The sequence below is a fragment of the Ahaetulla prasina genome, chromosome 4 (assembly GCF_028640845.1).
Source record: "Ahaetulla prasina isolate Xishuangbanna chromosome 4, ASM2864084v1, whole genome shotgun sequence".
Taxonomy (NCBI): domain Eukaryota; kingdom Metazoa; phylum Chordata; class Lepidosauria; order Squamata; family Colubridae; genus Ahaetulla; species Ahaetulla prasina.
The window spans coordinates 24,766,256-24,788,880 of NC_080542.1; the positions used below are offsets into that span (position 1 = coordinate 24,766,256).

At 39.7% G+C, this 22,625-nt stretch overlaps 1 protein-coding gene across 1 annotated transcript in view; it reads left to right on the forward strand.

The window, feature by feature from the left end:
- The first annotated feature begins 796 nt into the window (after positions 1-796).
- The window catches only part of EPS8L1 (EPS8 like 1), a 50,483-nt gene continuing 28,654 nt past the window's right edge, over positions 797-22,625 (forward strand). Inside the window, exons 1-11 of the mRNA XM_058183892.1 lie at positions 797-883; positions 7,203-7,255; positions 9,981-10,024; positions 14,033-14,091; positions 16,036-16,197; positions 16,343-16,492; positions 17,095-17,177; positions 20,037-20,137; positions 20,862-20,914; positions 21,356-21,482; positions 22,525-22,613. Coding sequence (XP_058039875.1) covers positions 7,239-7,255; positions 9,981-10,024; positions 14,033-14,091; positions 16,036-16,197; positions 16,343-16,492; positions 17,095-17,177; positions 20,037-20,137; positions 20,862-20,914; positions 21,356-21,482; positions 22,525-22,613 — 885 coding nt within the window. The 5' untranslated portion in view covers positions 797-883; positions 7,203-7,238. The remainder of the gene's footprint in view (positions 884-7,202; positions 7,256-9,980; positions 10,025-14,032; positions 14,092-16,035; positions 16,198-16,342; positions 16,493-17,094; positions 17,178-20,036; positions 20,138-20,861; positions 20,915-21,355; positions 21,483-22,524; positions 22,614-22,625) is intronic.

The window sequence follows — 22,625 nt, forward strand, 5'->3', positions numbered from 1 at the left end:
TTGGTTTAATGAAAAATTTCAACAGCAGCCTGAGAGAAGAAAACAATACCAGCAGCTCTAAAGAAGGCCTAACTTTCTGTGTGGCCTAAGTGAAGAAAGCTAACTTATGTCTGCTGGGTACATCAATTCTTCTTTATCACAAAGGGAGAACCTAAAAGATATGTTCTTTTGTCCTTCATTAGTCACCCCATGATTGAGTAGAAAGTAGGGGTCTCTGCATTTGAAGGGGTGATAGCCTCCCGTTTCACAAAACGATTCCTTTAAAAAATCCACCACACACCATGACTGCTTTTTCAGATGTGTTGCGATGTGTAGAAGGCAAGACAAGAAACAACGGATGGAAACTAAGCAAAGAGGGAAACAACCTGGTATTAAGGAGAAACTTCCTAGCAGTGAGGACAATTAACCAGCTTGCCTTCAGAAGTTGTTCAGAAGACAAATGCTGGGAGTACACCTATAGCTTTCCAATGTGCACACACACACACACACGTATTTATATATATTTATATATAACAGAAACTCTACTTGTGAGACCACAGATTACTATAGTATCTGCTTCCAAGTGGTAGGCTAATCCATGAAGGAAATTTGCCATTTAGAAGAGGCCCTCCCCTTCCTGCAGTTTAAGTTGTGTTTCAAGTGCTTTTTATGCCAGAGAGAGTGCAAAGTAATTCACCTCAGCAACTAAGCTGCTACTAGCTGCCCAGGTATGCAAGGGGTGTGGCACAGCTGGGAGGTTTGCCTGTGAAAGGACCAGTAAGTCTCTCAAGTCATACAAGTAGCTCATAATTTCTACCTGCCAGTCAGATGTTGCTAGCTTTGTGTCCCAAGGAGAAATGATAGCAGCAGAAGCAGAGAGCTGAGAAGAACAGAGTTTTGCCCAGTAAGTAATTCCAATAATATTGGGGAATATCCAAGATAAGTTCCTCGGGATAGGTGCAATGGGTATGACCAAAAGGATTTCTTTGTGAATCTCTCATACTGAAGGGAGATTTGGGGAATAGAGTGAGGTGGTTAGGAACCTGACCACCATTTCCAGGGACTTTGCTAGCATTTTTCTGAGTATTGAAATTGGTAATAACAGAAGAGCAGTTTGGGAATCTGGGCTTTGAAATGAGATCAAGGCAGTTTTCCTTCACCCCGTGCTTTCATCCCCGTAGTTAGTTGAAGTGCAGATTGGAGTACATCACCTATCTTTCTAGAGAGCATCAGGTTTGAGGAAAACTGGTCTACAAGTCATCAACGTTTCAATAGAAGTGGACATCACTTCAGAAGCCAAGGGTAGCACTTAATATATTTATCAGGACTGTGAGCCATAATGGAGAGACTAATGATACCCCCAAAAAAGAGTGGGATAGAGAGGCAGGAGAAAGGCTGAGGGTGTATATAGGGTGGAAGGACATTGGAGGTCTTCTAATGCAATCTCTTGCTCAAGGTAGGAGTCAGGCAACCATATCATATATATCAACCAAGATATCCCTTTTTCCCTGAGTTTTTGGGGGAAGGGTAGTCTTTTTTTTTAAAGTGCTGTGTGGTTTTGGGATGTTCTCTGCTGCAAAATTGTGGGAACAGTTCTATCAGTGGTTAGCAATTATAGCTAGAAGAGTTACTGAAAAAGGAGAATATTTGTAGCTCATGGTTGAAATGAGGCATCCTTGGTGCTCGCTGAGCTTGGGTGTGTGTGGTGTTGTGGTGTTTTTTTTTGTTTTGCAGATGTTTCATTACCCAAAGTAGGTAACATCTTTTGGATAATGAAACATCTGCAAGGAAACAAACAAACTAAAGAGCACCAAGGACCCTCAGGTAAAAGAGTTGTGTGTTTTCCATTTGCCCATTCCACATTAGAGGATAATACTCTGCGCTCTCTGGGAAGGGCACCTGAATCATGGAAACTTAATCAAAAGCCGACTCTGAAGTTGGGCAACCAGGAATTCAAAGAATGGTTGAAGTAAAGTGTGATTGTTGCAGGATAATTCATTATGTAATGAATTGGGGACTGAGCTGGTCAGGAGCTCCTAATGGCCTGGCTTGACCAAGGCTGCTGAAAGTTATAATTCAGCCACAGTCACATTACAGGGTATAGAATTGCTGCTCTTTGCCCTTTTGAACAGATAATTTGTAAAATCCTGGAGCTGGAACTGAACCCTCCACAAAACCCAACAATTTGCACTTAGAAAAATGATGGACACTTAAAACTCAGAGAAAATGTATGTGTGGCACTGTGTGTTTGAACAAGGAACAGAAAAAGTGCTCCTGATAAATGGGTATATTTGGAATCCACACATTGTGTACTGCTTTGTTTGCATTCATGTTGGCCGAAAGGCAGGATGTCCATTTTAAAAATGAGAAAAGAGGCTAAAAGCCAAGATTTGGGAGTAACACCGAAATGTGTACTGTAGTCTTAAATTCTCTGAAGGAAGATATAGATAGTCCTTGACTTACCACCACAATTGAGCCCAACATTTTGTTGTTAAGTACGTTTTGCTCCATTTTACAACCTTTCTTGCCACAGCTTTTAATGAGACACCGCAGATGTTAAATGAGTAACCTGGTTGTTAAGTGAGCCTAGCTTCCCCATTGACTTTACTTGTCAGATGGTCACAAAAAGTGATCACAAGACCCCGGGACACTGCAACCACCATAAATATAAAACAGTTGCCAAGAATCTGCACTTTGATGACATGACCATGAGGATGCTACAACAGTCATAAGTATGAAAAAGGTCATAAGTCACTTTCTTCAGTGCGGTTCTAACTTCAAATGATCACTAAAAGAATGGTTGTAAATTGAGGACTACTTTTAGAAGGAATTAAAACTAAATACGGAAAGCAAAATCAGGTATAAATGATGTCGGGAAAGTCCAGACTGCATAGTCAAAGGGGCTTTGTTACTTTTGTGGCTTCATTGCAACCATCCTAGGATTAGGCACTGGTTCAAAATGAAGAATAAGTTTTGAGCATAATATCCAGATCGCCTAATAAAGAATTAATATCCAGCCATGGTTTAGCAATGATTCAAGCCACTTTTGGTCAAAGGATTATCCTTCTATGGTTTTTAATACCTTGCATGCCAACAGCAGATGCAGCATCTGTGTCATTGGAAGTATGGTCGGTCCTTGTTTTACGACCCAAATTGAGCTCAAAATTTATGTTGATATGTGAAACATTTGTTAAATGAATCTTGCCCCATTTTATGACCTTTCTTGCCACAGTAGTTAAGTGAATCATTGTGCAGTTATTAAGTTATTGGCATAGTTATTAAGTGAATCTGGCTTCCCCATTGTCTTTGGTGTCGGAAAGTAGCAAAAGGTGGATCACATGACCCCAAGACACTGCAACCATCATAAACATGAGTCAGTTGTCAAGTGTCTGAATTTTAATCACGTGACCATAGGAACACAGCAATGGTCGTAAGTGTGAAAAATAGTCATAAGTCACTTTTTTCAGTGCTGTTGTAACTTTGAACAGTCACTAAATGAACTATTGTAAGTCAAGGACTACCTGTACAGCACAGCCAACTTCGAACATTTGTCCCTAAGGCTGTTGGTTCAGGAAAGATGGTTAGCTGTTCTTTAAAATCCATCTCATTTGGATAGCTAGCAAAAGAAAGGGGAGATGATTATGCAGTGGTCCTTCTCCACCTTAGCCTTAAACCCACAACATCACCTAATTGAAAAAGCAACATTTCCCATCACCACCACCACTTCTGTACTTATTATTGATCACAGCTGCTAGATCCGTGTGGACAAATCCGTGCCTGGATCTTCCATGTAGATCTTGCAAAGAACTGACAGTCCAGTTCCCATCTCTTTCCTTGCCTCAAGAAAAGGGTATTTTAAGCTTCAGGCTTTTGCCCCAAACACCTTGTGCAAATTTCTCTTCCCCTAAAGAACATTTGTATTATAAAATCAGGGAGTGGTGGCATTGATCAACCATTCAAGAAAGTGGCAACCCACCTTTAATAAATAAAGTTGTCACCCGGTGTCATGAAGAGGTGTGGCAATTTGCAAGATTCCCAGGAAGCAGCAGTGCTAAGTTATTTTCCTTTCTTCAACAGGCAGGCACACAAAAGTACACACCCTTCTGAAAAACACCCAACACACTGTTTTCTTATTTGCAGTACATTGTGTATATACATATGGTTTTTTTATATATTTTTCATAATATAAAAGACAATGAAAACAAAGACAAAAGGGAAAGGGGAAAGTGGGGAAGAAAGAAGTATGGGATGGGGGGAACAAGGAAAAAACCCATTAATTTTCAACTTTTTCAGCACAGTAGAATAAAAATGATAAATTACCGCCTCAACTTTTACATATTTAGCGTAGACTAGCCATTTCTATAACAGCAAACGTATCTAATCACATCTTGCTCTTTTAACAATTTCTTAAATAACAATAGCACTAAGAAATTATATACCACTTCACAGTGCTTTACAGCCCTCTCCAGTGGTGGGGTTCAAATAATTTAACAACTGGTTCTCTGCCCTAATTATTTCTTCCAACAACCAGTTTACCAAACTGCTCAGAAAGTTAACAACCGGTTCTCCCGAAGTGGTGCAAACTGGCTGAATCCCACCCCTGGCCCTCTCTACGCGGTTTACAGACTCAGCATATCGCCTCCCCAACAATCTGGATCCTCATTTTCCAACCTTAGAAGGATGGAAGGCTGAGTCAACCTTCAGCCAGTAAGAACCAAAGCGCTGAACTGCTGGCAGTTGGCAGTCAGCAGAATTAGCCTGCAATACTTATTCTAACTATTGCACCACTTAAGGTTAAGTGGTGACTAGCTGTTAGCATGTTCACAACTTATTGATAAATGGCACCATTAAAGACACAATCACAATGGTCTACTCAGTAGTCTTGCCGTATCACATTGCCATCACGTGACATTTCACAATGCTTTTCCCATTCACAGACCTGAGGTGGTCGTAGCCTGCATGTGATACATCTGGCCCAAGGGCCACCAGTTTAACACCCTAGTGACAGCTTTGCAGGCTTCCTCACTAGGAAATAAATAATATGTGCATACAGCAAACTGGCTGTTTTTATTAGCTTCTCCCCCAAAAGACAAGAGGGGTGGGTCTGATAAACTAAGAGTGAGTGCAATGGGAAACAGACCTTAGCTACACACCTTCGAGATACCCTGACATGGATTAAAATCCTCATAGGTAATTTATGCACTGAAAAGTTATGCTGGTAAACATTTCCTTAATGGATGGACTTCATTTTGCATTAAATCTTTGTACAATTTGTTTGTTTTGGGTGGCTGATTATGTGAACTCTACCAACTCTGGTTTTTATACCACTGTTTACAGTTTTGCATGTTGGTGCAGAACAAGCTGTGATTATGAAATCATGTTTTATAGTTTTGCATTGTTGATGCACATCCAGCCAAAGCTGGTTTCTAAATCATAGCTTTCATATTGGTGTAGAACTAGGCTACTATGGTTTCTTCAATTAATTTACAATTAAACAAATAATAGCTTAGTGTGATTTGTAAACTAAATCATTGGCTGCTTCTTATTCAGTACTGTTATTGTTGGTTAAGGCACTATTTCCCAACCTCCGCAACTTTAAGATGTCTAGATTTCAATTCCCAGAATTCTCCAGCATGCTGCTGGATTCTGGGAGCTAAAGTCCACACAAACTGCCTGGAGGATTCTGGTAGTTGAGGTTCACACATGCTGGCTGAAAAATTCTGGGAATTGAAGTCCTACATTTTAAACTTGCCTGGTTTAAGAAACATGCTTAGTGTGTGGCGTCTCCAAAATGGGGTGACTTTTAAATGTGTTGGACTCCAGGCAGCAATTACTTTTAATGGGAATTGCACACCAACAAACCCAGAGGGTTCAAGTCACAAAAGCGTGATCTAATGGATTCCAGCAATGAGGAATTATCTATTAGTAGAGTACTGTTATTTTAAAGAAAGTCTGGAGCCGAGGGAGTCCACTGTTCCTCAGATAGCTGGCTGTGAATCCCTCCTTGTGAAGTGGGGCCACCGGAATCAGATGGGGCTGTTGATCACGTACCTGGCTCCTTGCTGCATGACTACAGCCCTACCTGAGCTACTAGAAGTAATTTTTTTTACTTCAAGTAATTATTTCAAGTAATTTGTTTTCCTATGTTTCCAAGGCAACAGTAATTTTGGGCTAGGCCCCACATCCGCAGTACAGCTAAATGAACTGTTATGTTAAGTCATGGGATGTATTTCATCGTGTTTTTGAGAACAAACAACCTATTAGCTGGGTTTGTACAAATTCAACTGTGAACCATTGTTTACCAAGTGCAATTCTGCAGTCAAATACATCAATTTGAAACCAAGCAAATTAAGTTATGGATTGGCCTGTTGTATGAACTGTATGAGGTTGCATTTGATCAAAGCTGGCCAAAACCAAACTCAGAATTTCAATCATTGTGTAATATTGATGTACAATTTCTCTAATCTGCTATCCAGGATTGTAGTGAAATTAAAAGGAAAGCCATGTAAGGCACCTTCAGTCTTTTTGAGCATAAAATAGCAAGTAGAAATGTAACTGAAGACAGGTAACTAGCCCATAAATCAATGCAACTGATCAGCTAATGAAGAAATTAAAGAATGTGGAAACGAACAAGATATCTTTCTGGCATTTTCTACTTTCCCCAGACTGGGCACCTGACATCCTGTAGTCTCTTGGATTTAAATTTATGTAGCATGTTGGTCCTAAAATGTGAGGGATTAATTTATGTTTTATTTATATTTATTTATATCCCACCTTTATTATTTTTAAAAATAATTCAAGGAGGTGAACATATCTAACACAACTTTCGCCTCCTATTTTCCCCACAACAACAACCATGCGAGGTGAGTTGAGCTGAGAGAGAGGGATTGCCCCAAACTCACCCTTAGCTTTCATGGCTAAGGCAGGACTTCACCAAATCTTGCAGTTCACAGATTGAATTTTCCAAGAATATTATTTAGGCAGCTTCAGTCAAGATGAAATGGACTGGGACAGAAAATGATCCACCCAAATAAAAAAAAATCTATAGAATTTCTATTTAGAACTTTTGGCACTGCAGTTTGAGTTGGGTTTTATCTTGAATTTTGACACCATAATATTCTTGTAATGGGAGGTCAAGTCTTGGCTGCTTTTCTTGAAGCTGTGGGACAAAAGCCACCTGTTCTTGGAGAGACCACTGATTTTTCTTCTCTTCCTTTGAAAAGGTTGCGGTGTGAATTTCAGATAAAGTTGCTGACATCATGAGTGACTCAGGAAGGTAAGCGTGTGAGGAAAATATTCTATTTTATAACACCTGCCTGACAAAAGAGATAAGTGACAAAATTTCTGGGACCAAGTCAATCCAAATGATAGATCAAGCATTGTTCAAGGCCTTGTGTGTTCAAGGCCTGTGATGGAATCTGAGTCTGTATCTGATTCCTTCTGTTTGCTTCTGTTGGTGACATCCACGCAATGAAAAATAGTCTGGGTTTTCAGTATCACAAAAAACTCAGTGTGTACCCTATTCCTCAGAAGTGTGATAAAACACTTTCGTTTAGTAAATATTTAGGATTGGTGGGGGGGGGGACACACTCCTAAATGCAATCTGGAAAACTATCGCACATCGGGATAGATACAAGGGAATTGTTTATAGCAGGGATCACCAACCTTGGCAACTTTAAGATGCTCATCCTCATGCTGGCTGAGGAATTCTGAGAGTTGCAGTCCTCAAGTCATAAAGTTGCCAAGTTTGGAAACCCCTGCTATAGTCAGATAGAATAGCTAACAGTATGTTGGTGAAGATTCTCAGTCATCCAGGTAGAGTAGTCTGGAAGTTGACTTATGGCAACTGGACTTTTTTGTTCTTGCTGCTTATCTAGATAACTTAAGAAAAAGACTGAAGAAACTACTTGAATAAGCTGAGAAATGTTTCAAGCCAAAAAAAGAAAAGAAGTCTAATTGCTAACATAGTGTAAGCTGCTCTGAGTCTCCGGAGAAGGGCGGGATATAAATGCAAATTTAAAAAAAAAAGTCCAGTTGCCATGATCCAACCTTTAGTCTAGAGTCTAGACTAGAGGTCTTCAAACTTGGCAGCTTTAAGACTTGTGGACTTCAACTTCAGCATAGTTGGCTGGAGAATTCTGGGAGTTGAAGTCCACAAGTCTTAAAGCTGCCAAGTTGGAAGACCTCTGATCTAGACAAAGGTGTCAGCCTTCCCAGGTAGTCTATACAGAAAATATGTCCAAGTGAACTAATTCTAATTTAGTATAAGGCTACATTAGCAGAATCTTGCAAGTCTGAAAGTACAAATTTCTCACCATTTTTTTTACCACATTTAAGTTAAGGAGATTTTTTTAAATCCTTTTTCGACCTGTTATGCAGCCAAGGGTTATGCCATCTCTTTTGTAATTGTTCCCTAGGCAGCATCTCTCCTCTCCTTTTATTCATGTAGTTTTTCAGGTGACAACTGCTGTTTTTAGAAAGCTTTGAAATGCATGATTCAACCAAGATCTGATGAAATTAGGGAACATGGCTCATAGATTTTATTGTTTCCTTCTTGAATTTGCTGATCTCTAGGTATATTGGGTTATAAATCTCATAATCCCCAGCTAGCAGTGTGCTTGGGGTTTATAGGAACTGTAGTACTGTATACCAACTCTGCAGAGCTCCAGGTTGGGAAAGATTTATTAAGATCTTCTCTACCTTTCTCCCCTCAGAACCTGAGCAGGTCTTCCCAGGTGCTCACCTCTTTAAGGTGATACGAGGCTGTAGGAGACCTCTGAAAAACCTAAAAGAACTTTCCTTGTTAGAAATTTAAGCAACTCTGGCAACCCTAATTTCTACTGAGATGTTAGCAGGATTGAAAACAATCCCTGTAATCTTCATTAGCATCTTCATTGCTCCTTGGTTAGTCATTGCCATTTCCTGTCCATCTTGCTGTGAAGCAAAGCTACTGATCATCATCATAAATACCTAAGGAATGGCCACTAACTTAGATCAGAATATGCCAAGAATCAGTATAGTAATCTGTTCTCATTCCAGTAGCCTTTGGCAAGTCTAGAGGCACAACTATGGTAGTATTATTCCTTCTTCCTTTCTGCCTTGACAAATGAGTGTGTGTCATTGGGACTATTATTCAAATGCAAGTCTGAAATTAAGGTTTAAGGGCTACTGGTTGTGGTAAAAACCATCCAGATGAAAGGGTGTAATCTTGCTTGGGGGCTCAAGGAGGATTAAACAGCATGTTATTGTTTTAATATCTTTTAAATTGTTTAAATTGTTTTAGAATTTAAGTAGTAAATCTTGCTTGAGATGGGTGGCTATAAAAATTGAATGAGTAAGTAAGTAAGTAAGAAAATAAAATAAAGTAGCACTAATTATAACATTGTTTTTGAGATAAATTGTGGATTTATTGAAATAGAAATAATAGCACATAGTAATATAACAGTATATTACTATATTACATAGTATGAGGTATATTACTTTATAGTGCTTCACAGCCCTCTCTAAGCAGTTTGCAGAGTCAGCATATTGCTCCCAATAATCTTGGTCCTCATTTTTCCAATTTTGGAAAGATGGAAGGCTGAGACAACCTTAATCCCATCAGGATTGAACTGCTGGCTATGGCAGAATTAGCCTGCAATACTGCATTCTAACCACCGCACCATCAGTGCTTCTGCAAAGGATACAGTGGTGGGTTTCAAATCCCATCGCTACTAGTTCACTTGTGGGCGTGGCTGCACTTGCGGATGCGCGCAATGCTTCTGCGCATGCACAGAGACGTCTGGGTGGGTGGGCAGAGCCTCCCGCCGCTGCCACTACCAGTTCGCCCGATCTGGGGTGAACCAGTAGCAACCCATCACTGAAAGGATACTGCAAAGAACAGGGCTAATAAGCCTCTTGAATTCTCAGGGAGCCTGGAAGCCTAGTAAAGTTTGAAAAGGCAGGGAATTCGGGCTGGAGAAGCTAAGGTTGTCATCTGATTTGTCTATTTTGTCTCCCAGTTTATTTGGTGATGTTCACAAGCCCAGTGCCAGAGCCATATATGGTGAGTTTGGGACCATGGGAATATAACCAAGGGAACACCTTTGTGTTGGGATGATTGTTGGACTGAAGGTTATTCCATCTTGCAGCTCTACCATTTTTAGCAACTCACAATTCTCTAGTCTCATCCAATGCTCATCTCTTGCTACAATGCTTTATGCCTGCAATCCCCTCTCTAGCTCCAAATACCTTATCTTACATATACCAGTAGCTACCAATTCTGAGCTGCAGAAATCCAGATGATGGCTAGATGGCAGTAAAGATTTCGGCAGCCAAAACTGAATTTGTTTAATCTAACATTCCTTTCTCTCCTTGTGGTCTTCAAGTTTCTAGTTTAATCTATTGTTATTATATAGACAGCAATGTGAAATCACAACTGCCAGCCTTTTAACTACTGTGGGCCTTCATACACATCAAGTTCTTTCCAAGAACCTAGAATATCATAATATATATGTGGATCTAGGCAATGTGGCCTTTTGTAATTGTCAGATGGAGATGTTGTCAATGCACAGATTTCTTAAGTGCCATCCAAGATTTTTTTGTTATGGCCCCAGTTTACACAATAATCTTTCAACTGTGATGTTGATACTTTGTGAAATTCTCCAATTATCATCATCATCAACTCCCAGTAAGACACTACCTTGAAATGGTTGTGGGACTTGTGTGATCTGAGGAAGATGAGAACTATGCCAGACGTTCAACCATACTGGATAGGTCTCATTAGAGGAGTCAGACAAAGTGTATCTCTCCCATTAAAAAAATATGTTGAGAGTAAATTTCAGAAAGCAAAACAGCTTCAGATGTCACCAGATTAACAACATCCATGCTATGTTGGGGTTCCTGGATATCTGGTGAAAAATGGGATACAGAACTCAGGATTGTTGGCTGAGCAACCAGGGCCAACAGTTGCAGAACTAGAAGTAAAACCTGTCACAAATATACAGAGTTTGAAAACAAGGAAACAATGATCTGTTATTGCAGATCAAATCGAACAAGAAGAGGATGTTTGAAATGAATGTACCAGTTTTAGAAAGAACAACATCCAGAATCAGAAGTAACAGAACAGGGTAATAATGATAGTGGTGGTAGGATCATAAAATAAAGAAAGTAATGGAAAATGAAGAAGCTAAATTGCTCTGGGACTTTAGAATTCAAACAGACATGGAACTGCTACATAACATACCAGACTTAACAATAGTTGATGAAACAGTCTGCCTAGTGGACATGGCAGTACCTGAAATCAGCAGAATAGAAGAACTGGAGAAGATAACTAAGTACAAAGACCTGCCAATAGAAGCAGAACGACTGTGGCAAAAGAAAACAAAGGTAGCACCAATAGTAATAGGTGTGATCCCAGAACAATTGAAGCATCACTTGAACAACATTGGCATTGGCAATTTCACCATCAGTCAATTGCAGCTTTACTTGGAGCAACTTACATCCTGTGAAGATACTTTTAATACCATCAGGTATCCACATCTGCCTATCCCAGATCCTTGCAGACAAAAATGACAAATCCAGCCTGAACATTTGACATGTTTGGTTGCAACTAAACACAATCCTGTGATTATTTAATATTATTAAAAACAACATCTATCAAAAACCTAGGTCATTGGGAAGGGCTTGGTAGGTGGATTAAAATGCCAAAATCCAGTCTAAACATTTGGCTGACTGTGCAACCAACCATAATAACAATATTATTATATGCTCTAATAACTTCTTTTATGTACAGATTTATTCCTCCTGTCTTTCCTTTGCTCTGTTAAAACACTCTGATTCATTAAGAAAAACCTGGTAATTGTCTGAAAAGTACTATTAAATGCAAATCAGTTTCTCAGGCTGTACAGTGTTTAATATTACTACTTTTTTCAGTACATATCTGCATGTTACGAAATTCAAGGAGTTTTCTTTCAACTGGTGGCAATTTTTTTTAACCATGCATATTACATTAACCTGTATTATTATAATTATTATATTATTATAACATATTAATTTGGGATTTTATAGCACTTCCAATCCCAGTTGAAGGAGATGCTAAATAAATTTTATAAAATTTGAGGGATAATTCCTTGGATGATGTTACAGATAGTCCTTGACTTATGACAGGTCACTTAACAATCATTTGACGTTATGACCGACCTCCCCAGGGGAACTATGACCTGATTCCAAAGTTTGACAGCTACACACACACACACACAACACAGAAAGAGAGAGAGAGAGAGAGAGAGAGAGAGAGAGAGAGAGAGAGAGAGAGAGAGCAACTGGTATTTGCTTGCAGGTTTTGGCAAAACCAGCTCCTAGCAAATCATTGGTTTGTTTAATGACTGTGGTGTTGTCTTAACGACCTCCACATAATAGATTGTAAAATCAAATCAGGCATGTGAGTGACCCGTTTTACAACCTGTGTGACTTACCACTGTGATGGGCAGGCTTCATTACAATTTAAATTTGAGGACTACCTGTATAATATCCTTGAATTTTAATACTGCTGAATAGGAATGAATATGTCTGTTATAGATTAACCAAACTTTCTGAATTTGTGGGCTGATCTGAACTTTTATTAGCAAAGCACCTGGAATTCTCATGAAGTTATAAACCCTCGTTTACTAGTTGGCAAGTTGATGGGGCTGTTTGCGACCATCTCTTCTAGTTTCCGTAATCACAATCCCCTTCTCAATTTATTTTAATGTTTTTGGTGGGGCCATTTCTGTGCAAAGGACCAAGCCATATAAACGGAAATATTTTAAAAATAATATCTGTGGGACCTTTGTTTAAAAATAAACAAAGGCCCATTTGTTTATTTTTAATTAAAAGTATCCAAAATGTAACATAAGTGTAGTGTGTGTAAGATTCACACTTGGAGGGAATTTTACTGGGGTTTTGGACTACAGGTAGTTCTCCACTTACAACAGTTTACTTAGTGATCTTTTGACGTTACAACGGCACTGAAAATATTGAGTTATGACCGTTTTCCACATTTATAATCGTTGCAGCAACCACATGGTCATATGATTTACATTCGGATGCTTGACATCTGATTCACATTTATGATGGTTGTAGTATCCTGGGGGTCACATGATTGCTTTTACAACCTTCTGACAAACAAAGTCAATGGGGAAACCAGATTCACTTGCCAACCTTGTTAATAACTAAACTGCAGGGATTTACTTAACAAATACGGCAAGAAAAATAGTAAAATGGGGCAAAACTCACTTAACAAATTTCTGACTTAGCAACATAAATTTTGGGCTGAATTATGGTTGTAAATTGAGAACTACTTGTACTGTAAGTGTCTACAAACATGATTTATGCTGCAATATGCATTATATATTGATTTTGATGCCTTCTATATATGTTAGGCTATAATTTCCATCAAGCCCAGCAATTACGGTTATATCTGGGAAATGCTAAATCAGCTGAAGTTGCCTGTGGTTCACAAACCCGTGGTTTTTTGGAAGATGTTATAGTTACGTGGTTGCACATAACCCTAAACTATAATAAGTGGACATATGCTGAGCCAAATAGAAAGAAGCCACATTATAGCCTCGAGGTCTATGTAAACAAGCCATTCTTTCTGTTCATGCATATTTCTATTTTGCTTATCAAACACTTAACCAACTAATTCAGATCCCTCCACCCTTCTTGAAGATTAAGGGAAAATATTTTTTGGAAAGACACAGCTCCATTGTTCTGTGTATTTTATCTTTTCAAAAGGTGGAATACACCCTACATGGAGTACAAGGTTGGATGTGGGCCACCCTTCCATTCACTCAGCCTTCTTCTGCTGTTCCAGGTTGGACTGTCAGCATTACCAGAGGGTGACCTTCCTTATCCAAATAGAAAGAGTTTACTCTGTAATCTTCAGTGTTTTTTAAACATGTTCACATCCTCATTAAAATGAGACAAAAATGAAACTAACATTTTTATACTCCTTTGGTGTCTCATGCCAACATTTCAGTTGTGTCCTTCCCATATGAGGAATAATTTTTTTTAAAAAAAATTCTTTCTGCAGAACAGAGGAAGAAGTATTCCAACTTCATTGTGGCAGATGTCTCTCAGTATGCTGTCAATGTAGGTCTTTTTTTGTTGTTGTTATTTTGACATTTACTTTGTGTTGAAATATGGCCAAGACAGAATTGGGATTGAGAAGCTTCAAGAATTGAAGTATGGGAGGTCATCTGTAGAGGACTGTTTTTGGTTAACAGATTTGCTAGGATTCCTCCAGAATAATTTTATGTGTATTGAGATATCCAGGTAATATCCAGTAAGAAATTAATCAGAACTAGTTTATTATTTCCTCTTTAATTGCTACTATTTTTTAAAAAATCCTTCTGAATTGCTTAGTTTATATTTCACCTATTTATCTCCCTCATAAAAAATCCTTTTCCTCCAGAGAAATATGAATAAAAAATAATTTAAGGTTTTAATCCTAACTAATTTACTACTGATCCATAAGGATAAAGTAATTTTTCTTTTAAAAAGATGGGAACCATATTACATGAAACAAAGGAATCCCAAGGATAAAATGAGGTCCATACATCAGTGGCTGGCTCCCAACCTTTTGGGCACCAGGGACTGGTTCCATGGGGAGAGGTTTTGCCAGGGACCAGAGGGGTCGTGGTTTCAACTGCTGCCTGAATCCCACGGTTGGGGCTTTGCTTGTTTGCATGACCTGGTTTCTGGCATGCCGTGGACCAGCCGGGGATTGGGAACTCCTGCCATACATAATACAGTAATTTGCATAGCAGCATTCTGATCAACTATAGCTTCCAAGTAGTCTTCAAGGGCAGTCCCATGTAGGAAGCATCTAAACAAGTGATGACTAAAGCATGAGTGACTGTGAGGCAGGTCTTCTGGTCAAGTTGAATCTGTGCAAACTCTCCTGGCTACCACTTCTTTCTGTAATTTGAAGAGGACCCACAAATTATACCTGAATTCCACCTAAGGAGATGCAACCTTATCAATAATTGAAGTAGGAAGATCTTTGGAACTAAAATGTCCTTGAATCCACACTCTGCCAGCCCTTGCTAGGGTTGAACCTGACCTGTTCCCCCCATTCAGCCTCTGTGAACTGGGACAAGATCTTTTTGGTACCACTGTTCACCTAAGAGTTGAGATATACAACTGGAAATCATCCACATATTGATGACACCTGACCCCACATCTTGACCAACAACCTCATGTAGATGTTGAATACAAGTAGCAAGAGAGTCAAGTTTTGAGGAACCCTACAAAGTAAAGATCTCAGCCTCAGTCCCTCCCGATAGTGCCTGGAACCCACTCTGAAGAAAGGAGAACTGATGTAGTACAATATCCAGCATCCCCCGAGTTCACTGAGAGATCAAGTGGGACCAGGAAAATCATGCCATCCCTATCCCAGTTCCATCAAAGTTCACTTACAAACATGATCATTGTCATGTCAATGGTTAGCTCTTCCTGAAACCAATGAAAATGATCCAAACAATACTCTAGACAGCCCTCTGGAATTGCAGCTCACCAATTTTCATACAATTTTCCCCAGAAAAAAAGAAATCAGTTGATAATTATGTAATGTTGCTGAGTCCAAGGATGAGGAGGGGATGTTCCATTGCCTCCTTCAAGGTATGTGGGACCACCCACTCACTCAAGAATGAATGTACTATTGCTTGGACTCAGACATTACTTACTCCTCTGCTATATTGAAACTAGATCCTGAAAACCTGAGACTTCCTTCCCTTTATGTCAATATAAAATCTTGGCCAAAGGGTAAACTGATGAATAAACACAACAGAATACAATACAACAGAACCATATTGTGTTAGTCTCCAATACTATAAACTGGCTAGTTTTTCAGAGTAAAAAGGCTGCTTTAAGGTGTTTCAAATAGCTGCTACATTTGCACTATCACTTATATCTTGGTCTTGGTAAGAGGTTGAGGTTTCCTGGACCATATGGAAACTGATGATTTAGATGAATAATAACACTAATGGCATATAATGGATCTGCTTGTATCTTTCTCATGTCTATATACTACAGCACCTGGTGACCTTCTCCATTGGGGAAGAGGACGATTTGACATCTGTGGAGGATGCTATCAGAAAACTATGCATCATGGATAAGCAAGGGAAGATCTGGGTTCAGGAGATGTTGCTTCAGGTCAATGGGTCAGCTATCAAGCTCCTTGACATAAACTCAAAGGTGCAGAAAGTTATCCAGAGCAGCAATGGTGGGCAGCTAATGAAGATTTGGGGAGAAATGGCAATTACCTGTGTCCCTATTCCTCTTCTTTGGAAAGAGCCCATATTAAATGGATGTCCTTGATTGACTTTCTTTCCCCCAATAGGAGGAACTGGAGAATTATGCATTGCCAACAGTGGCTTATTGTGATGCTGTCTGCCCTGAGTCCCGTTCCCGATCCTTGCTTGTACTCATGTGCCAGGAAACTACTCAGCTCAGACCGGATATTCACTTCTTTGAGTGTGAACAAATTAGGGTAAAAGAATTGAGCCTATCGATCCAGAAAGAATGTTTAGAGAATGATCCTATGTAATTACTCAATTTTACTAACTGCAGAAAATTTATTTGACATGGGGATGGCAACTATTCAGTGGCTGGGGGCTGCAATTAACATTTTAAAGGGAAGACAAAAGTCATAGACAGTGGGGCCATGCCATGTACAGGGAGGTACTGGGATTCTTCCCCCTCTGTTTAAAACTATGTTAAAGAGGAAATTCTACTTCTGATGTCCCAAAGATGCTTTTTCAAGATGTTTCACTTCTCATCCAAGAAGCTTCTTCAGCTCTGAAAAAGCTTCTTGTATGAGAAGTGAAACTTCTTCAAAGAAAAACAAGAAAGTCCAGTTGCCTCTTGAAAAAGCACCTTTGGGACAACCATGACCTGAGTGACTGAGAATATCCATAGACATTTAGCTATCTACTTCTGATGTTTGACTGCTGTGTTTTTAAGAGTCTGAGGGTTATAACATGGTGCCCAGTTATATTGGGACTATGTAAGCCCTGATCTACACTATGGGGATTTGGGACAAGGAAAGAGTTCCCAACACATCTTTGATCTGGTTTCTCCTCTACTTGGCAGGCGGAATGGATCCAGCAAGATATCAGCAGTGCCCTGCTGGATTTCAACACAGGAGGAAATAGCCAACGTATGGAAGCCTTGAGGTAAATGCACAGCCTAAGACCCATGGCTGTGATGGGACAGCTTCAAAGAGCCATAAGTCACATTAGTCATAAACAACGTCAAGTCTGAGAGTTATCAAAGATGGGTGAGGAACTATGGACCTTTGATGACCTGTTTATTTATTTTATTTATTAATTCGATTTGTATACTGCCCTTCTCCCGAAGGATTCAGGGCGGTTCACAGCCAATAAAATACATATAAAAGACATATCAAACAAGTTAAGAACAATATAAAAAACTGATTCAATTTATGGCCAATAAAAACTAAAATGAGAATAAAACCCCATTTAAAACTTTTAAACATTTAAAAACCCCATTAAAACATTTAAAACCCCATTTAAAACCGCATTTAAAACTGCATTTAAAACTGCATTTAAGCTAGCATTCCTGCTTGGTTCCTGAGCCAACCATTCTGGGAGTTGAATTCCACAGGTCATCAAGGGGCCATAGTTCTTCACCCCTGATCTAAGACATTGCTGCAAGAAAAGTTGATTCCCAGCAGAGCTGTGCGATGTTGAAGGCCCATAACTTCTTCCTTACCAGCTGCTTTTGCAGTGTAGATTTCTGTCTGCAATCGCATCACCTCTACAAGTTCATCCCTCCCCCAACCATCTCCACCATGCAACTTGGATTCAGAGAGAAAGTAGGATTGTCTAGCTATAGGTAGTTCTCCACTTACAACTGGAACCAGAATTTCCATTGCTCAGCAAGGCAGGTATTCAGTGAGCCATGCCCAATTTTATGCCACAGTTGTTAAGCAAATCACTGCAATTGTTAAATGAATCATTCAGTCCTTAAGCGAATCTGGCTTTTCCCGTTGACTTTACTTGTGAAGGTCACAAGTGGTGAGTCTGGACACTGAAACTGTCATAAATACACGCTAGTTGCCACCACCTGAATTTTGATAATGTGACTTTGGAGATGTGGCAACAGTTGTAAATGTGAGGACTGATAATAAGTCACTTTTTAAAATGCCATTGACACTTTATGAGCCACCAGTGTGCGGTGGCAGCCAAAAAAGCCAATGCAATCCTAAATTGCATTAACAGAGGGATACAATCAAGATGAAAGGAGGTACTAAAACCACTCTATAAAGCCTCAATAAGACCATACCTAGAATCCTGCATCCAGTTTTGGTCACCACGCTATAAGAAATATGTTAAGATGCTAGAAAAAGTGTAGAGAATAGCAACTAGGATGATTAGGGGACTGGAGACCAAGCCATATGAAGAACAGTTACAGGAACTGAGCATGGCTAATCTAGTGAAGAGAAGGACCAGGGGAGACATGACAGCAGAGTTCCAATATTTCAGGAGCTGCCACAGAGAGGAAGGGATCAGGCTATTTTCCAAAGCACCTGAAGGCCAGGCAAGAAATAATGGATGGAAACTGATAAAGGAGAAATTCAACCTAGAAATACTGTAAAGAGAAATTTTCTGACAGTGAGAGCAATCAACCAATAGAACAGATTGCCTTCAAAAGTTCTGAGTTCTTCATCCCAGGAAGTTTTCAAGAGACTGAACTGCCATTTGTCAGAAATGGTATAGGGTCTCCTGCTTGGGTGGAGGGTTGGACTAGAAGACCTACAAGGTCCCTTACAGCTTTGTTAATCTGTTAAAACTGTTAAATGGTTGTTAAACAAAAATTGTAAATTGAGGATGACCTGTATCCAGACTAGCCGTGCTATTTTTCTTTCTACAGCAACTTGCTTTGCAGATTTTGAGATGAACAGGAAATTTTATCATGTTACCTTCATGCCAAGAAAAGCTTCGTGTGCTACATTTCTGACTGGCAGGCTGCTATAGAATACATAGACATACTTTGAATTGAAAAAAAACAACCGTTCCTGGGCTTATAGGAGGGAAGATAGAAACTAATCAAGGAGAGAGGCAATCTAGAACTAAGGAGAAATTTCCTAATGGAACCAATAGAATAGCTTGCCTTCAGAAGTTGTGGGTGCTCCAACAGTGGAGGTTTTTAAGAAAAGATTTGATGAATATTTGTCTGAAATGGTATAAGGCTTCCTGCTTGAGTAGGAGGTTGGATTAGAAGATCCCGTCAAGATTCCTTCCAACTTTGTTATTCTGTTAATCAATGACCAATGGGTTATGGGTTGTCTAGATACCTGTTATAGATTCTTAGGTTGCTGACTGAATGGTGTGAAATGTTATATAAATCAGAAGCCAACGTGTCTCCCTGTGGTTGAATATAACTGCAGAATTGCTTTTGAGCATTTTTCCTCCAAATAATGTATTCATTTCCCATTGTTTTGACCAGGAAGACTTTGATTCTCACATACAATACAATACATACAATAGAAAGATCCCCACCCTCAAGTCCTAGAGGAAGTGTCTCCAAACTTGGCAACTTTAAGATGGGCGGACTTCAACTCCCACAATCTCCTAGCCAGCATTCTTTAAGATGGGTGGATTTCAAGTACCAGAATTCTTCAGCCAGCATAGTTTTAAGACTTGTGGACTTCAATTTTAAGACACAGCTTTAAGACCTGTGAACTTCAACTCCCAGATTTCCCCAGCCAGCTATGATATGGGATTCAACTATGGCAGCTGAAGCCAACAAATCTTATAGTTGCCAACTTTGGAAATCCAAGTTTGGAGCAAAAAAGATCCCAAACTTACATAGTCTTAGCAATATTGCAATATTGTCCCACTCCTATGTCCCTGAGGTCCCTTCAATATGATTGATCCTCAGCCTACAAAATATTGCCCATCCCCAGCCTGGAAGTTATACAGGTCAAGTGTAAAATGGAAAGGAGATTGCATTATCCACTGGAAATCAGTCTTTCTCTTTGGATCTCAGACTATGTTTCTTGTTTACAGAGCTGCCCAAAACATGCTTGATAATCAGGAGGTCTTCTCTCAGCCTCCTATGCAGGTTCCTTCTAGGACAAAGATTGTTGCACCAGGGCCAAGAGAAGATGGTAAGGACCTTAGGCTAAGCCCCACAAGCTTTTATGGAGGAGGACATTTGGAGAAGAATCAGAACTCCTTGGTAAAATATATGTTATCCATCCAGGTGGTCTTTAAGGCCATTTTCCAGCATTTCCAGTTAAGTGGCTATTGCCCCAAAAGACTATTGCAAATTAGAAGAGATTACATGCTACATCCACCAAGGTTCTAGCATAGCATTAAGGAGTTTCCTAGCTTCCTATATTAATTGACTTTAATGGGACCTTCTTCTAGAAAAACTTGCTAGAAGTCATGCTGCACCCCTATATATTTTACTTTCTGTTTGAGTTGCAGGGAACGATCTAGGAATCATTCCCAACAAGAGCATTTCAGCCACAAATAGGCCTGTCTAAATCTTTGTCTGGTCCCTTCACAATATGTCTGTTTGGGTTTTTTTCCTTTTCTTTGACTAAAGTAAGCATGGTATACAAGATCCTTCCCAAAAGCTGAAACCATTGGCTTCATTCTTAAGGTTGATGCCATGGTACTGTTGTACACCCTACTCATCAGAGACCAAAGAGCAGGGAAGTGAGCTTCCTCATATTGCTCATATGGTTGTGGGAGTCCCAGGAGAAGACACAGCTGCATAGTCTTTTCCTGCCACTGGGCTCTTCAAGATAGATTAATCCTCTTTGTATCCCAAAAAAATGTAGCAGTCATGTCTTAAAATCTTCATTTTTTCCTCCCTGTTTCCAGCCATCTTGGTAGGGGAACCTGATCTGGCCATCATCCAAATAGAGCAAAATGTGGTGAGTTAAATGGGAAGATTAATTGTTGCTGTTGGCTTTTATATAAATGAGATTTGAAGAAAGGGATAGGGAAGCAGAGATGGTCATCCACTTCATGGCATTTCCTTAATGGCCACAAATTCACTTAATGACCCGTGCAAGAAAGATTGTAAAATTGGGCCAGTCACATGATTGATCTGCTTTATTAGTGTTATGAGTATGACAGTGATGGGCAGGCTCCATTATAGTCATAACTCAAGGATTCCCCATATCAGGTTTAAAAAGTGTGACAATGAAACTAGCAATCACAGTACAATCAACAATGTCCCTACTCAAGGAGCATCCAAATTCACTTTATTTCCCAAAGACCTTTCAGATGAGCCATGCTATCATGTCACTTGTTCCTTGCTCAATACAAACAATTTTTTTCCATTCTCTCTATTGCCTGTGTGCCTCTGACAGGAACTGCTGAATCGAGTTTTTGACGATGTGGAAGCCTTTGTGAGAAAGCTGCAGAAATCTGCAGAAGCCTTCCGTGTCCTGAATCAATGCAGGCGATCTGCGAGAGGGCGCCTTCGAGAGCCTGGAGGTGAGACAAATGGCTGGAAATGCAGAAGGCAGCTAGAGAAACAGGAAATGCTTCTAATGTCTGTCCCAATCAGAATCTTTCTGTGAGTTCTAACTCCGCCTCCAGAATGATTCTAGAATTTGCACCTCCCATCAATTAGAAATGTACACCTGATGAGATCAGGAAAAGACCTTCGCAGTGGTGGCCCCTTCCTTATGGAACATCTTTCCCCTGGGTTTTGATGGGGCCTAGTGGTGGTATTCACTTACCTTTGCTACTGGTTCAAAAATGTGAGAGCGCGCTCTGCGCATGCATAGAGTATCAAAAACAGGATGTGGTGATGTACGGGTGGGTGGGCAGAGCCTCCCACAGCCGCAACTATCGGTTTGCCTGAACCGGAAAGAAGCGGCTGAATACCACCACTGATGCAGCCCTACCCGCTTGCTAAAAGAGTATTAAAATTGTTACCTGGGTCTTGGGACCACAAAAAGAGATAAGCCAATCAAATTGCTGATTTGATTGTGTTGTTCCTGCCATGGATGTGTGTGTGGTTTGTTTTTTTTAATGGATTTTTATTATACAATGTAAAATGTTGGATGGTGATATAAATGTGTTTAATAAATCAGTGAAAACAAATTTGTCAGAATCCACAAAATTCCACTATGGCTTGGAAACTTTTCCCTTCCATCATGGGCCTCTGAAATGAACCTCATGACAAAGTCAGAAATACCTTCTGTAGTTATGTTATTCTTTGTTTTTGCACAAGTCAAATGAGCTTCTTTGCCCAAAAAGTTTTTAGAGCCACTAGTTCTAAAAGACAAATCCAAGGCCTACAAACATAATTAGACTACTATAATGGGCAGTTATTCCTGCATCAATATGGTTGAACTTGAGCTGCTCTGTGTAGTAGAAGATATCTAGAGTCACAAACCTTGATTTTCTCGACCCAAAAAAAAAAAAAAAGATTTGAGTCTTGGGGTTGGGATTTTACTAGCAGGCAGGCATATTTTTATTTTATTTTATTTTATTTTATATTTTATTTCTTTCTTTACCACAACCACAGAGGGACTCTTAACCATTAGAGCAAAACCCCCATCCCAAGCGGAGTTTGAAGACACTCTGTCCAAGATCAAATATTCCTTTAGCCTTCTGGTGAGTTTTGTG